At 49.5% G+C, this 15,418-nt stretch overlaps 1 protein-coding gene across 2 annotated transcripts in view; it reads left to right on the top strand.

Annotated features, from left to right (window-relative positions):
• LOC139582220 (uncharacterized) overlaps positions 1 to 15,418 on the top strand; it is a 34,475-nt gene that overhangs the window by 13,181 nt on the left and 5,876 nt on the right. For both annotated transcript variants that reach the window (XR_011676315.1, XM_071412186.1), the window contains exons 4-7: positions 14,701 to 14,832; positions 14,949 to 14,977; positions 15,103 to 15,150; positions 15,287 to 15,358. Coding sequence is in view for 1 of the 2 variants with exons in the window: in XM_071412186.1 (XP_071268287.1) it covers positions 14,701 to 14,832; positions 14,949 to 14,977; positions 15,103 to 15,150; positions 15,287 to 15,358 (281 nt within the window). In the remaining variant the exon portion in view is untranslated. The remainder of the gene's footprint in view (positions 1 to 14,700; positions 14,833 to 14,948; positions 14,978 to 15,102; positions 15,151 to 15,286; positions 15,359 to 15,418) is intronic.

Raw genomic sequence — 15,418 nt, 5'->3', positions numbered from 1 at the left:
TCTCTCCTCTACTCTCCTCTCCTCTCCTCTCTCCTCTCCTCTCTCCTCTCCCCTCCTCTCTCCAGTACATTCCTCTACTCTCCTCTCTCTTCCACCACTCTCTTCAACTCTCCTCATCTCAGTAATCCTCTCTCCTCTACTCTCCCCTCTATTCTCCTCCTCTCCCTCATCTCTCTCCTCTCTCCTCCTCTGCTCTCCTCTACTTTAGTCTCCTCTATCCTCCTCTCCTTTCCTCCACTCTCCTCTACTCTCCTCTCTCCTCTGTTCTCCTCTCTCCTCTGCTCACCTCTCTCCTCTACTCTGCTCCTCTCCTTTACTCTCATCTCTCCTCTCTACTTTGATCTCCTCTCTCCTCCACTCTCATCAACTCTCCTCTATTCTACTCTCTCCTCTACTCTCCTCTCTGCTCTACTCTCCTCTACTCTCCTCTCTCCTCCACCACTCTCCTCTCTCCTCCACCACTCTCCTCTCTCCTCAACTTTCCTCCTCTCTCCTCTCCACTCTCCTCCACTCTCATCTACTCTCCTCTATTCTACTCTCTTCTCTACTCTCCTCTCTCCTCTCCTCTCCTCTCTATTCTCCTCTCTCCTCTTTTCTCCTCTCCTCTCTCCTTTACTCTCATCTCTCCTCTCCCCTTCTCTCCTCTCCTCTCTTCACTTCTCTCCTCTACTCTCCTTTACTCTCCTCTCCTCTCTCCTTTACTCTCCTCTCTCTCCTACTACTCTCCTCTCTCCTCTCCTCTACTCTCTCATCTGATCTCCTCTCCTCTCTACTCAACTCTCCTCCTATCTCCTCTACTCCCCTCCTTTCTCCTTTCTCCTCCACTCTATTCTCCTCTCTCCTCTCCTCTCCTCTCATCTACTCTCCTCCTCTCTCCGCTTCTATACTCTCTCCTCTCTCCTCTGCTCTCCTCTCTCCTCTGCTCTCCTCTCTCCTCTGCTCTCTTCTCTCCTCTGCTCTCTTCTCTCCTCTGCTCTCCTCTCTCCTCTGCTCTCCTCTCTACTTTCGCTCTCCTCTCTCCTCTCTACTTCGATCTCCTCTCTCCTCTCTCCTTCGCTCTCCTCTACTTTCGTGTCTCCGCTTCTCTCCTCTCTCCTCTACTCTCCTCCTCTCTCCTCTCCACTCTCATCTACTCTCCTCTATTCTCCTCTCTTCTCTTCTCTACTCTCCTCTCTCCTCTCCTCTCTATTCACCTATCTCCTCTCCCCTCTTTTCTCCTCTCCTCTCTCCTCTACTCTCCTCTCTCCTCTGCTCTCCTCTCTCCTCTGCTCTCCTCTCTCCTCTGCTCTCCTCTCTCCTCTGCTCTCCTCTCTCCTCTGCTCTCCTCTCTCCTCTGCTCTCCTTCCACCTCTGCTCTCCTCTCTCCTTTCGCTCTCCTCTACTCTCCTCTAACTCCTCTCTCCTTTCGCTCTCCTCTACTCTCCTCTCTCCTCTACTCTCCTCTACTCTCCTCTCTCCTCCTCTCTCCAGTACATTCCTCTACTCTCCTCTCTCTTCCACCACTCTCTTCATCTCACTAATCCTCTCTCCTCTACTCTCCCCTCTATTCTCCTCTTCTCCTCATCTCTCTCCTCCTCTGCTCTCCTCTACTTTAGTCTCCTCTATCCTCCTCTCTCCTCCTCTCCTTTCCTCCACTCTCCTCTACTCTCCTCTCTCCTCTGTTCTCCTCTCTCCTCTACTCTCCTCTCTCCTCTACTCTCCTCTCTCCTCTACTCTCCTCTCTCCTCTACTCTCCTCTCTCCTCCTCTCGCCAGGACACTCCTCTACTCTCCTCTCTCCTCCTCTCCTTTCCTCCACTCTCCTCTACTCTCCTCTCTCCTCTGTTCTCCTCTCTCCTCTACTCTCCTCTCTCCTCTACTCTCCTCTCTCCTCTACTCTCCTCTCTCCTCTACTCTCCTCTCTCCTCTGTTCTCCTCTCTCCTCTACTCTCCTCTCTCCTCTACTCTCCTCTCCTCTCTACTCTCCTCCTCTCCTTTACTCTCATCTCTCCTCTCTCCTCTGCTCTCCTCTCTCCTTCGCTCTCCTCTACTTTCGTGTCTCCGCTTCTCTCCTCTCTCCTCTACTCTCCTCTACTCTCCTCTCTCCTCCACCACTCTCCTCTCTCCTCAACTTTCCTCCTCTCTCCTCTCCACTCTCCTCCACTCTCATCTACTCTCCTCTATTCTCCTCTCTTCTCTCCTCTCCTCTCCTTTCCTCTCTATTCTCCTCTCTCCTCTCCCCTCTTTTCTCCTCTCCTCTCTCCTCTACTCTCTTCTCTCCTTTACTCTCCTCTCTCCTCTCCTCTCCTCTCTCTCCTCTCATCCACTACTCTCCTCTCTCCTCTCCTCTCCTCTCTCATCTACTCTCCTCTCCTCTCTCCTATGCTCTCCTCTCTCCTCTGCTCTCCTCTCTCCTCTCCTCTCTCCACTTCTCTCCTTTACTCTCCTCTCCTCTCCCCTCTATTCTCCTCTCTACTCTCCTCTCCCCTCTTTTCTCCTCTCTCCTTTACTCTCATCTCTCCTCTCCACTTCTCTCATTTTTTCTCCTCTCTTCTCTCTCCTATCCTCTCCTCTCTCATCCACTACTCTCCTCTCGCCTCTCTCATCCACTACTCTCCTCTCTATTCTCCTCTCCTCTGATCGCTACTCTCTCCTCCTATCTCCTCTCCTAACCTCCTTTCTCCTTTCTCCTCCACTCTATTCTCCTCTCTCCTCCACTCTATTCTCTCCTCTCCTCTCCTCTCCTCTCCTCTCCTCTCCTCTCCTCTCCTCTCTCCTCTCCTCTCCTCTCCTCTACTCTCCTCTCTCCTCTCCTCTCCTCTACTCTACTCTCCTCTCTCTTCTCTCATCTACTCTCCTCTCTCCTCCTCTCCTCTTCTCTCCGCTTCTATCCTCTCTCCTCTCTCCTGTGCTCTCCTCTCTCCTCTCTCCTCTGCTCTCCTCTCTCCTTTCGCCCTCCTCTACTTTCTTCTCTCCTCTACTCTCCTCTCTCCTCTCTCCTCCTCTCTCTCCTCTTTCCTCTCCTCTCCTCTCCTCTCTCCTCTTCCATCCTGTCTCTTCTCTCATCTACTCTCCTCAACTCTCCTCATCCCTCTCCTCCTCTCTTCCTCTCTCCTCTCCTCCTCTCTCCTCTCCCCTCTTTTCTCCTCTGTTCTCCTCTCTCCTCTGTTCTCCTATCTACTCTCCTCTCCCCTATTTTCTCCTCTCCTCTCTCCTCTCCTCTACTTTGCTCTCTTCTCTGCTTACCTCTATCCTCTCTCCTCCTCTCTCCAGTACTCTCCTCTCTCCTCTACTCTCCTCTCTCCTCTCTCCTCCTCTCTCCAGTACATTCCTCTACTCTCCTCTCTCTTCCACCACTCTCTTCAACTCTCCTCATCTCAGTAATCCTCTCTCCTCTACTCTCCCCTCTATTCTCCTCCTCTCCCTCATCTCTCTCCTCTCTCCTCCTCTGCTCACCTCTACTTTAGTCTCCTCTATCCTCCTCTCCTTTCTTCCACTCTCCTCTACTCTCCTCTCTCCTCTGCTCACCTCTCTCCTCTACTCTGCTCCACTCCTTTACTCTCATCTCTCCTCTCTACTTTGATCTCCTCTCTCCTCCACTCTCATCAACTCTCCTCTATTCTACTCTCTCCTCTACTCTCCTCTCTGCTCTACTCTCCTCTACTCTCCTCTCTCCTCCACCACTCTCCTCTCTCCTCCACCACTCTCCTCTCTCCTCAACTTTCCTCCTCTCTCCTCTCCACTCTCCTCCACTCTCATCTACTCTCCTCTATTCTACTCTCTTCTCTACTCTCCTCTCTCCTCTCCTCTCCTCTCTATTCTCCTCTCTCCTCTTTTCTCCTCTCCTCTCTCCTTTACTCTCATCTCTCCTCTCCCCTTCTCTCCTCTCTTCACTTCTCTCCTCTACTCTCCTTCTCCTCTCCTCTCCTCTCTCCTTTACTCTCCTCTCTCTCCTACTACTCTCCTCTCTCCTCTCCTCTCCTCTCTCCTCTACCCTCTCATCTGATCTCCTCTCCTCTCTACTCAACTCTCCTCCTATCTCCTCTACTCCCCTCCTTTCTCCTTTCTCCTCCACTCTATTCTCCTCTCTCCTCTCCTCTCCTCTCATCTACTCTCCTCTCCTCTCCTCTCTCATCTACTCTCCTCTTCTCTCCGCTCCTATCCTCTCTCCTCTCTCCTCTCTCCGCTTCTATACTCTCTCCTCTCTCCCCTGCTCTCCTCTCTCCTCTGCTCTCCTCTCTCCTCTGCTCTCTTCTCTCCTCTGCTCTCCTCTCTCCTTTCGCTCTCCTCTCTCCTTTCGCTCTCCTCTCCTCCCCTCCTTTCTCCTCCACTCTCCTCTCCTCCTCTCTCTACTCTCCTCCTCTCCTTGACTCTCATCTCTCCTCTCTCCTCTGCTCTCCTCTCTCCTCTCTACTTCGATCTCCTCTCTCCTCTCTCCTTCGCTCTCCTCTACTTTCGTGTCTCCGCTTCTCTCCTCTCTCCTCTACTCTCCTCCTCTCTCCTCTCCACTCTCCTCCACTCTCATCTACTCTCCTCTATTCTCCTCTCTTCTCTTCTCTACTCTCCTCTCTCCTCTCCTCTCTATTCACCTATCTCCTCTCCCCTCTTTTCTCCTCTCCTCTCTCCTCTACTCTCTTCTCTCCTTTACTCTCATCTCTCCTCTCCCCTTCTCTCTTCTCTCCTTTACTCTCATCTCTCCTCTCCACTACTCTCCTCTTTCACTTCTCTCCTCTACTCTCCTCTACTCTCCTCTACTCTCCTCTCTCCTTCACTCTCCTCTCTCCTTTACTCTCCTCTCTCCTCTCCTCTCCTCTCTCTCCTCTCTCATCCACTACTCTTCTCTCTCCTCTCCTATCCTCTGATCTCTACTCTCTCATCTGATCTCCTCTCCTCTCTACTCAACTCTCCACTCTCCTCCTATCTCCTCTCCTCCCCTCCGTTCTCCTTTCTTCTCCACTCTATTCTCCCCTCGCCTCTCCTCTCCTCTCTCATCTCCTCTCCTCTCTCATCTACTCTCCTCCTCTCCTCTTCTCTCCGCTCCTATCCTCTCTCCTCTCTCCTCTGCTCTCCTCTCTCCTATTCTCTCCTCTTCTCTCCGCTTCTATACTCTCTCCTCTCTCCTCTGCTCTCCTATCTCCTCTGCTCTCCTCTGCTCTCCGCTCTCCTCTGCTCTCCTCTCTCCTCTGCTCTCCTCTCTCCTCTGCTCTCCTCTCTCCTTTCGCTCTCCTCTACTTTCTTCTCTCCGCTTCTCTCCTCTCTCCATCTCCTCTCCTCCCCTCCTTTCTCCTCCACTCTATTCTCCTCTCACCTCTACTCTCCTCTCTCCTCTTCCATCCTGTCTCTCTCTCATATACTCTCCTCTACTGTCTTCTCTCCTCAACTCTCCTCATCTCTCTCCTCCTCTCTCCTCTGTTCTCCTCTGCTCTCCTCTCTCCTCATCTCTCCTCTCTCCTCTGCTCTCCTCTCTCCTTTCGCTCTCCTCTACTTTCTTCTCTCCGCTTCTCTCCTCTCTCCTCTGTTCTCCTCTCTCCTCTGTTCTCCTCTATCCTCTGTTCTCCTCTCTCCTCTGTTCTCCTCTCTCCTCTGTTCTCCTCTCTCCTCTGCTCTCTTCTCTCCACTCTCCTCTCTCATCCTCTCCTCTCCTCTAGTCTCCTCTCTCCTCCTCTCCTTTCCTCCACTCTCCTCTACTCTACTCCCCTCTCTCCTCTGTTCTCCTCTGTTCTCCTCTCTCCGCTTGTCTCCTCTCTCCTCTGCTCTCCTCTCTCCTCTCTCCTTTGCTCTCCTCTACTTTCTTCTCTCCGCTTCTCTCCTCTCTCTCCTCCTCTCCTCTCTCCTCTCTCCTCTGCTCTCCTCTCTCCTCCGCTCTCCTCTACTTTCTTGTCTCCGCCTCTCTCCCTCTCCTCTACTCTCCTCTCTCCTCCACCACTCTCCTCAACTTTCCTCCTCTCTCCTCTTCACTCTCCTCCACTCTCATCTACTCTCCTCTATTCTCCTCTCTCCTCTACTCTCTCCTATACTCTCTTCTCTCCTTTACTCTCATCTCTCATTTACTCTCATCTCTCCTCTCTCCACTTCTCTCCTTTACTCTCCTCTCTTCTCTCTCCTCTCCTCTCTCTCATCCATTACTCTCCTCTCTCCTCTCCTCTGATCTCTACTCTCTCCTCTCCCCTCTACTCTCTCATCTGATCTCCTCTCCTCTCTACTCAACTCTCCACTCTCCTCCTCTCTTTCCTCTCCTCTCCTCTCTCCTCTTCCATCCTGTCTCCTCTCTCCTCTACTGTCCTCTACTGTCCTCTCTCCTCAATTCTCCTCATCTCTCTCCTCCTCTCTCCTCTGTTCTCCTCTCTCCTCTGCTCTCCTCTCCTCTCCTCATCTCTCCTCCTCTAGTCTCCTCTCCTCTCCTTTCCTCCACTTTCCTCCACTCTCCTCTACTCTTCTCCCCTCTGTTCTCCTCTCTCATCTGTTCTCCTCTGTTCTCCTCTCTCCTCTGTTCTCCTCTCTCCTCTGCTCTCTTCTCTCCACTCTCCTCTCTCATCCTCTCCTCTCCTCCTCTACTCTCCTCTAGTCTCCTCTCTCTCTCCTCCTCTCCTTTCCTCACTTTCCTCTACTCTACTCCCCTGTTCTCCTCTGTTCTCCTCTGTTCTCCTCTCTTCTCCTCTCTCCCTCTGTTCTCCTCTCTCCTCGACTCTCTTCTCTCCTCTACTCTCCTCTCTCATCCTCTCCTCTCCTCTCCCCTCCTCTCCTCTCCTCTCTACTCTCTCATCTACTTTCCTCTCTACTCTCCTCTCTACTCAACTCTCTACTCTACTCCTTTCCTCTCCTCTCCTCCTCCTCTCTCCGCTTCTCTCCTCTCTCCTCTCTCCTTTGCTCTCCTCTACTTTCTTCCTTCCGCTTCTCTCCACTCTCCTCCACTCCCTCTCTCCTCCACTCTCATCAACTCTCCTCTATTCTACTCTCTCCTCTACTCTCCTCTCTCCTCTCCTCTCCCCTCTTTTCTTTTCTCCTCTCCTCTCCTCTCTCCTCTCCTCTCCTCTACTTTGCGCTCTTCTCTGCTTTCCTCTATCCTCTCTCCTCTACTCTACTCTCCTCTCTCCAGTACTCTCCTCTCCTCTCCTCTAGTCTCCTCCTCTCCTCCTCTACTTTCCTCCACTCTCCTCTACTCTACTCCCCTCTCTCCTCTACTCTCCTCTCTCCTCTGATCTCCTCTCTCCTCTACTCTCCTCTCTCCTCTACTCTACTCTCTACTCTACTCCCCTCTCTCCTCTGTTCTCCTCTGTTCTCTGCTCTCCTCTCCTCTCCTCATCTCTCCTCCTCTACTCTCCTCTAGTCTCCTCTCCTCTCCTTTCCTCCACTTTCCTCCACTCTATTCCCCTCTGTTCTCCTCTCTCCTCTGTTCTCCTCTCTCCTCTGTTCTCCTCTCTCCTCTGCTCTCTTCTCTCCACTCTCCTCTCTCCTCTCCTCCTCTCCTCTCCTCTAGTCTCCTCTCTCCTCCTCTCTCCTCCTCTCCTTTCCTCCACTCTCATCTCCTCTGTTCTCCTCTGTTCTCCTCTCTCCTCTGTTCTCCTCTCTCCTCTGCTCTCCTCTCTCCTCGACTCTCTTCTCTCCTCTACTCTCCTCTCTCATCCACTACTCTCCTCTCCTCTCCTCTCCTCTCCTCTCCTCTCCTCTCTCTCATCTCCTTTCCTCTCTACTCTCCTCTCTACTCAACTCTCTACTCTACTCAACTCTCCTTTCCTCTCCTCTCCTCCTCCTCTCTCCGCTTCTCTCCTCTCTCCTCTGCTCTCCTCTCTCCTCTCTCCTTTGCTCTCCTCTACTTTCTTCTCTCCGCTTCTCTCCTCTCTCCTCCACTCCTCTCCTCTCCACTCTCCTCTAGTCTCCTCTCTCCTTTCCTCAACTCTCTCCTCTCCTCTCCCTTCTATTCTCCTCTCTCCTCTCTCCTCTCCCCTCTATTCTCCTCTCTACTCTCCTCTCCCATCTTTTCTCCTCTCTCCTCTACTCTCTTCTCTTCTCTCCTCTACTCTCCTCTCCTCTCCTCTCCTCTCCTCTCCTCTCCTCTCCTATCTCCTTCTCTTTCCTCTCCTATCCTCTCCTCCTCTCTGTCCTCCTCTGCTCTCCTCTACTTTAGTCTCCTCTATCATCCTCTCTCCTCCTCTCCTTTCCTCCACTCTCCTCTCCTCTCCTCTCTCCTCTTTTCTCCTCTCTCCTCTATTCTCCTCTCTTCAGTCTCCTCTTCTCTCCTCTCTCCTCTACGCTCCTCTCTCCTCTACTCTCCTCTCTCCTCCTATCTCCAGTACTCTCCTCTCCTCTACTCTCCTCTCTCCTCCTCTCTCCAGTACACTCCTCTACTCTCCTCTCCTCTCCTCTCTTCAACTCTCCTCATCTCACTACTCCTCTCTCCTCTACTCTCATCTACTCTCCTCATCTCCTCTTCTCTCCTCTCTCCTCTACTCTCCAATCCTCTCTCTCTCCTCCTCTACTTTAGTCTCCCCTATCCTCCTCTCTCCTCCTCTCTCCTCTGTTCTCCTCTGTTCTCCTCTCTCCTCTGTTCTCCTCTCTCCTCTGTTCTCCTCTCTCCTCCCCTCTCCTCTCTCCTCTCCTCCTCTCCTTTCCTCTACTCTCCTCCTCTCTCCACTACTCTCCTCTCTCCGCTCCTCTAGTCTCCTCCTCTCCTCTCTCCTTTCCTCCACTTTCCTCCACTCTCCTCTACTCTCCTCCTCTCTCCTCTCCCCTCTATTCTCCTCTCTATTCTCCTCTCTACTCTCCTCTCTCCTCTCCTCTACTCTATACTCTCCTCTCTCCTCTACTCACCTCTCTCCTCTGCTCTCCTCTCTCCTCTGCTCTCTCCTCTCCCCTTCTCTCCCCTCTCCTACTCTACTCTACTCTCCTCTCTTTCTCTCTCCTCTCCTCTCTCATCCACTACTCTCCTCTCTCCTCTCTCTGATCTCTACTCTCTCCTCTGATCTCTACTCTCTCCTCTGATCCCTACTCTCTCCTCTCCTCTGATCTCTACTCTCTCCTCTCCTCTGATCTCTACTCTCTCCTCTCTACTCAACTCTCCACTCTCCCTCCTCCTATCTCCTTTCTCCTCTATTCTCCTCTCACCTCTACTCTCCTCTCTCCTCCTCTCTCTCCTCTTTCTTCTCCTCTCCTCTTCCATCCTGTCTCCTCTCTCATCTACTCTCCTCTACTATCCTCTTTCCTCCACTCACCTCTACTCTCCTCTCTCCTCTACTCTCCTCTCTACTCTACTCCCCTCTCTCCCCTGTTCTACTCTCTCCTCTGATCTCCTCTCCTCTACTCTCTCATCTCCTCTCCTTTCCTCCACTTCTCTCCACTCTCCTCTACTCTCCTCTCTCCTCTCCTCTACTTTGCCCTCTTCTCTGCTTTCCTATATCCTCTCTCCTATACTCTCTCTCCTATACTCTCCTCTACTCTCCTCTCTCCTCTACTCTCCTCTCTCCTCCTCTCTCCAGTACTCTCCTCTCCTCTCCTCTCTCCTCTCCTCTCTCCTCCTCTCTCCAGTACTCTCATCTACTCTCCTCTCTCCTCTCTCCTCCTCTCTCCAGTACATTCCTCTACTCTTCTCTCTCCTCCACCACTCTCTTCAACTCTCCTCATCTCACTACTCCTCTCTCCTCTACTCTCATCTACTCTCCTCTCCTCTTCTCCTCTCCTCTCTCCTCTACACTCCTCTCTCGTCTCCTCATCTCTCTCCTCTCCTCTCCTTTCCTCCACTCTCTTCCATTCTCCTCTCCTTTCCTCCACTCTCTCCCACTCTCCTCTACTACCCTCTCTCCTCTACTTCCCTCTCTCCTCTGTTCTCCTCTCTCCTCTGCTCTCTCCTCTCCTCTGATCTCTACTCTCTCCTCTCCTCTGATCTCTACTCTCTCCTCTCTACTCAACTCTCCACATCTCCTTTCTCCTTTATTCTCCTCTCACCTCTACTCTCCTCTCTCCTCCTCTCTCTCCTCTTTCTTCTCCTCTCCTCTTCCATCCTGTCTCCTCTCTCATCTACTCTCCTCTACTATCCTCTTTCCTCCACTCACCTCTACTCTCCTCTCTCCTCTACTCTCCTCTCTACTCTACTCCCCTCTCTCCCCTGTTCTACTCTCTCCTCTGATCTCCCCTCTCCTCTACTCTCCTCTACTCTCTCCTCTCTCATCTCCTCTCCTTTCCTCCACTTCTCTCCACTCTCCTCTACTCTCCTCTCCTCTCTCCTCTCCTCTCCTCTCCTCTACTTTGCTCTCTTCTCTGCTTTCCTATATCCTCTCTCCTATACTCTCATCTACTCTCCTCTCTCCTCCTCTCTCCAGTACTCTCCTCTACTCTCCTCTCTCCTCCTCTCTCCAGTACTCTCATCTACTCTCCTCTCTCCTCTCCTCTCTCCTCCTCTCTCCAGTACATTCCTCTACTCTTCTCTCTCCTCCACCACTCTCTTCAACTCTCCTCATCTCACTACTCCTCTCTCCTCTACTCTCATCTACTCTCCTCTCCTCCTCTCCTCTCTCCTCTACACTCCTCTCTCATCTCCTCATCTCTCTCCTCTCCTCTCCTCTCGTTTCCTCCACTCTCCTCTCCTTTCCTCCACTCTCTTCCACTCTCCTCTCCTTTCCTCCACTCTCTCCCACTCTCCTCTACTACCCTCTCTCCTCTACTTCCCTCTCTCCTCTGTTCTCCTCTCTCCTCTGCTCTCCTCTCTCCTCTGCTCTCCTCTCGCCTCTGCTCTCTTCTCTCCTTTACTCTCCTCTCTACTCTCTCATCCACTACTCACCTCTCTCCTATCCTCTCCTCTCCTCCTCTCTCTCCTCCTCTACTCTCCTCTGTTCTCCTCTCTCCTCATCTCTCTCCTCCTCTACTCTCCTCTCCTCTCCTCTCTCCTTGTTAGAGCCGATTTGGACATATTTGTATAAAAGACTGAACATACTGAGCTCCATGTACATTTGTGTAAATATATTAATGTATATGATGAAATATTAGGTACGTACCTTTATGATTTATATTTATATGAGATATATTCATTTGTTGTTAGTGTAACTCGGTTTGGCCTCCCCCTCTTGCCCATTCATTGTACTGTGTTAATTGTGTTAGTATAAAGGCAGGAAGTTGAGCCTTCGGGGGGGTGTCCTTGCTAGACACGGGAGCGGTATAGTTTTTTGACCATACAGACATACATACATACAGACATGTCATATTTTGTATTTTCCATATCAAGTAATCTCTACTTTAAGTTGATTGGAGAATCAGTTTTTTGTTAGATATAAGAAGAATAAACATTTTCGTTGCACCATATCCCTGGATCTCATTGAATGTCACGACACTTCTCCTCTCTTTTCTTCCACTCTCCTCTACTCTCCTTTCCTCTCTCCTTTCGCTCTCCTCTACTCTCCTCTCTCCTCTCCTCTACTCTCACCACTCTCCTCTCTCCCTCACCACTCTCCTCTCCCTCACCACTCTCCTCAACTCTCCTCATCTCTCTCCTCCACTCTCCTCTCTCCTCTATCCTCTATCCTCTGCTCTCCTCTCTCCTTTACTCTCATCTCTCCTCTCCCCTTCTCTCCTCTCTCAACTACTCTCCTTTACTCTCCTCTCCTCTCTCATCCACTACTCTCCTCTCCTCTCCTCTCTACTCAACTCTCCACTCTCCTCCCCTCCTTTCTCTTTCTCCCCCACTCTATTCTCCTCTCACCTCTATTCTCTCTCCTCCTCTCTTTCATCTCCTCTCTCCTCTTCCATCCTGTCTCCTCTCTCATCTACTCTCCTCTACTATCCTCTTTCCTCAACTCTCCTCTGGTCTCCTCTCTCCTTCGCTCTCCTCTACTTTCTTCTCTCCGCTTCTCTCCTCTCTCCTCTACTCTCCTCTACTCTCCTCTCCTCTGCTCTCCTCCACCACTCTCCTCTCTCCTCTACTTTCCTCCTCTCTCCTCAACTCTCATCTACTCGCCTCTCTCCTCTATTCTCCTCTTCCCTCTATTCTCCTCTCGCCTCTATTCTCCTCTCGCCTCTCTACTCTCCTCTCTTCTACTTTGCTCTCTTCTCTGCTTTCCTCTATCCTCTCTCCTATACTCTCCTCTATCCTCTACTCTCTCCTCTACTCTCCCCTCTATACTACTCTCTCCTCTCCTCTCCTCATCTCTCTCCTCCTCTCTCCTACTCTCTCTCCTCCTCTACTCTAGTCTCCTCTACTCTCCTCTCTCCTCCTCTCCTTTCCTCTACTCTCCTCCTCTCCTCCCCTCTCTCCTCCTCTCTCCTCCACTCTCCTCCACTCTCCTCTACTCTCCTCTACTCTCCTCTACTCTCCTCTGTTCTACACTCCTTTCTCCTCTCCTCTCCTCTCCTCCCCTCTCCTCTGGTCTCCTCTGGTCTCCTCTGTTCTCCTCTCCTCTACACTCATCTCTCCTCTGCTATCTTTTTTTGCTCTAATATCTTCTCTCTCTCTCTCTCCTCGGCTCTCTCCTCTACTCTGCTCTCCTCTCTCCTCTACTTTCCTTTCTCCTCTACTCTCCTTTACTCCCTCCTCTACTCTCCTCTCTCCTCTACTGTCCTCTCCTCTCTCCTGCTCTACTCTCCTCTCACCTCTCGCCTCTACTCTCCTCTCCTTTCTCATCTCCTCTACTCTCCTCTCTCCTCTCCTCTCTCCTGCTCTACTCTCCTCTCACCTCTACTCTCCTCTCTCCTCTACTGTCCTCTCCTCTCTCCTGCTCTACTCTCCTCTCACCTCTCTCCTCTACTCTCCTCTACTCTCCTCTCTCCTCTACTGTCCTCTCCTCTCTCCTGCTCTACTCTCCTCTCACCTCTCGCCTCTACTCTCCTCTCCTTTCTCATCTCACCTGCTCTCTTCTCTCTCCTCTTCTCTGCTCTCTACTGTACTCCTTTCTCATCTGCCCTGCTCTCTTCTCCTCTCTCCTCCACTATTTCTCTCTCTGCTCAGCCTCAGAAAAACAGAAGTGGTCTGAGCTGAAATAACAACTGAAAGAAGGACCAGTTGCAGACATACATACTTATTATTCTGTTTATGTGCATCATTAACTGCAGTTACATTTATAACATTGGAAATATTTACATATTCATCAAACCCAACAGCCAAAAACAGGTTGTAACTAGGAGGATGGAAGTGACTTTTCTCAGCAGGTTTGGAGAGCATTAGAGCCTAACCCTAACCCTTTTCCTAACCTTATCCTGATTCTCCTAACCTGCTACGTAAGTTCTCCTGACCTGCTACGAAAAAGTCATTTCCATCCATAGCTGTATACCATCTAGTAATACCATCTAGTAAAACCCCCAAAACAGTGTCTCTATGTCAACTCCCATAGAACCAGTACAGGCCCCTGTTCCCATGGTTTCTTTGTGTTTTCTTCTGCTTTTGAAGGTGTGAAATGACCAGCTGTGTTATTTTAGGGTGAGGTAATATGCTGTGGTCAAATGAAAAGACAACCAATGAACATGACTTCTCTCTCTGCTCAGCCTCAGAAAAACAAGTGGTCTGAGCTGAAATAACCAATGAGAGAAGAACCAGTTGCAGACATAGACATTAATATTAATTCTTCTGTGTATTTCTACATCATTGGTTGTAGTTACATTCACCTCTCTAACATTTTATATTCACTCAAATCTGTCATTTTTTATACTTTTTCACTACAAACACAGTGATGTGCTGCTTCAATAAGCAGGAATGAGGAATAAACCCTGGTATTACAGGTATATTTACTGATGATGGGTTATTTAAATAAACTAAAAGAGGATGTTCTACTGAACTAGATATTACAGAAAAGACCACTGATAGTGATGATGTCATCTCTACTGTCCCAGGTTAAATAGTCCCATCTGTATGATGTGTGCAGATATAGTAAATGTTTTATGTTTTATCTCTCTCTCTCTCCATGCTGAGAATAATGTATTGTAATGCAATGTAACTTAAGCTTTAGGACTTGTATGTGACTCCATTCATTTAACAAAGTAATTACAGTAAATATACTTGTATTTAGAATTTTAATCTCTAATCTCTAATTCCTACTCCTACTCTCTAATAATTGTTGCACATGGTTCAACCATATTCTCTTGCATATTACTTTTTATCATGTGGAGTCAGATATACATTTTAATAGGCTAATTTCATGGTCTTATTACAAGTTGCGTTTGATGTATATATAATATACTGTATATACACTATTCAAATATGTCTGTCCGCTACACTACTATCCAGAAAGTACAGCTTCTACTGCAAGATACATCCAACATACACATATAAACAACAACAAACAACGACTACATCTCATCTGCCCAGACCCACATGCTCACACCCCCATCCCTAGTGCCTGCATTATCGTTTGCTGTCTATCATCAGGCGGTCTTTTCAAACTGCTCTTCCACTAAAAGGGCATTATCATCATGTTCACAACCTCACAGTATTATTCCAACGTCATAGTGGGGAAATATATACAACACAGGAAATCACGTTTTGACTGGACTTTTAAAACTGAAACATTTTCTCTACACCCCACAGCAAAATGTGAGGAATTGCAGGAAATGTACTTTTAAAACGTAAATGTTGCTCTCCACCATCAAGAGGGGGCAATTAAAGTGTTTAGCCTTGAGAGGAGGGCTGGCTCTAGTCTTTTGGGGGCCCTAAGTGAGATTTGGTTGGGAGGCCCCCAAAAGGTGAGAGCTGGCCCTGCTGTAAGGTCCCCCACTAACCAGACCCTGCTCCCCTCTCTGGTCGTCTCAGGTTCTCAGAACGTCTTCCTCATGGTGTCTGTAGGAGTGGCTGTGGGAGCAGCGGTGTGTGTCATCATAGCTGTCATCATAGTATCAGTGTGTGTCATCATAGCTGTCATCATAGTACGCAGGAGGAGAGACAGTAAGGACTTACATTTGTCTCTGAGTTTAATGGAGGGCATTAATACACAGTAATACATGGAGACAGCCAGTTGTTTCATTGAAATTCTTCTGATTTCTTTTATTTGTTCTTGTCAGAGAATCAAGTGCCAACTGATAACAGCATTGTGAGTGAACTGTGACTTAATTAACACTGTTAGTTATTTTACTTTAACAATATTATAATACACTAAGAGTTTGCATTATAATTATATTGTTTTGAATCCATTACCTTTGTTATTAATTTATGAAGGGTCTGAATGCAGTAAACCACTCCACCCCACCAACCAATGAGGACAAGGTTAGTGCATCAATATCCTAATGGAAGTTGAAACATGATTCATATGAAACATCATTTGACCCAGTTGTTATCCTGCAATCAGACTAATGTCCAGTTTCAATGATTCACGTTTCAATAACAATTCTGACCCTTGTAGAGTCAACCTGCTGACAGAATCACCTATGCCTCCATTGACCACTTCAATCAAAACCCTCCTCAGAGAGTTGATGTAAGTGAAGCTATACTGAACATATTGTAATGGTATCACTCTCCCTCCTATACACTGTTT

The sequence above is a fragment of the Salvelinus alpinus genome, chromosome 8 (assembly GCF_045679555.1).
Source record: "Salvelinus alpinus chromosome 8, SLU_Salpinus.1, whole genome shotgun sequence".
In the NCBI taxonomy this organism is placed as follows: domain Eukaryota; kingdom Metazoa; phylum Chordata; class Actinopteri; order Salmoniformes; family Salmonidae; genus Salvelinus; species Salvelinus alpinus.
The sequence above is the reverse complement of the archived record's forward strand: the minus strand, read 5'-3'. Positions and strand labels throughout refer to the sequence as shown.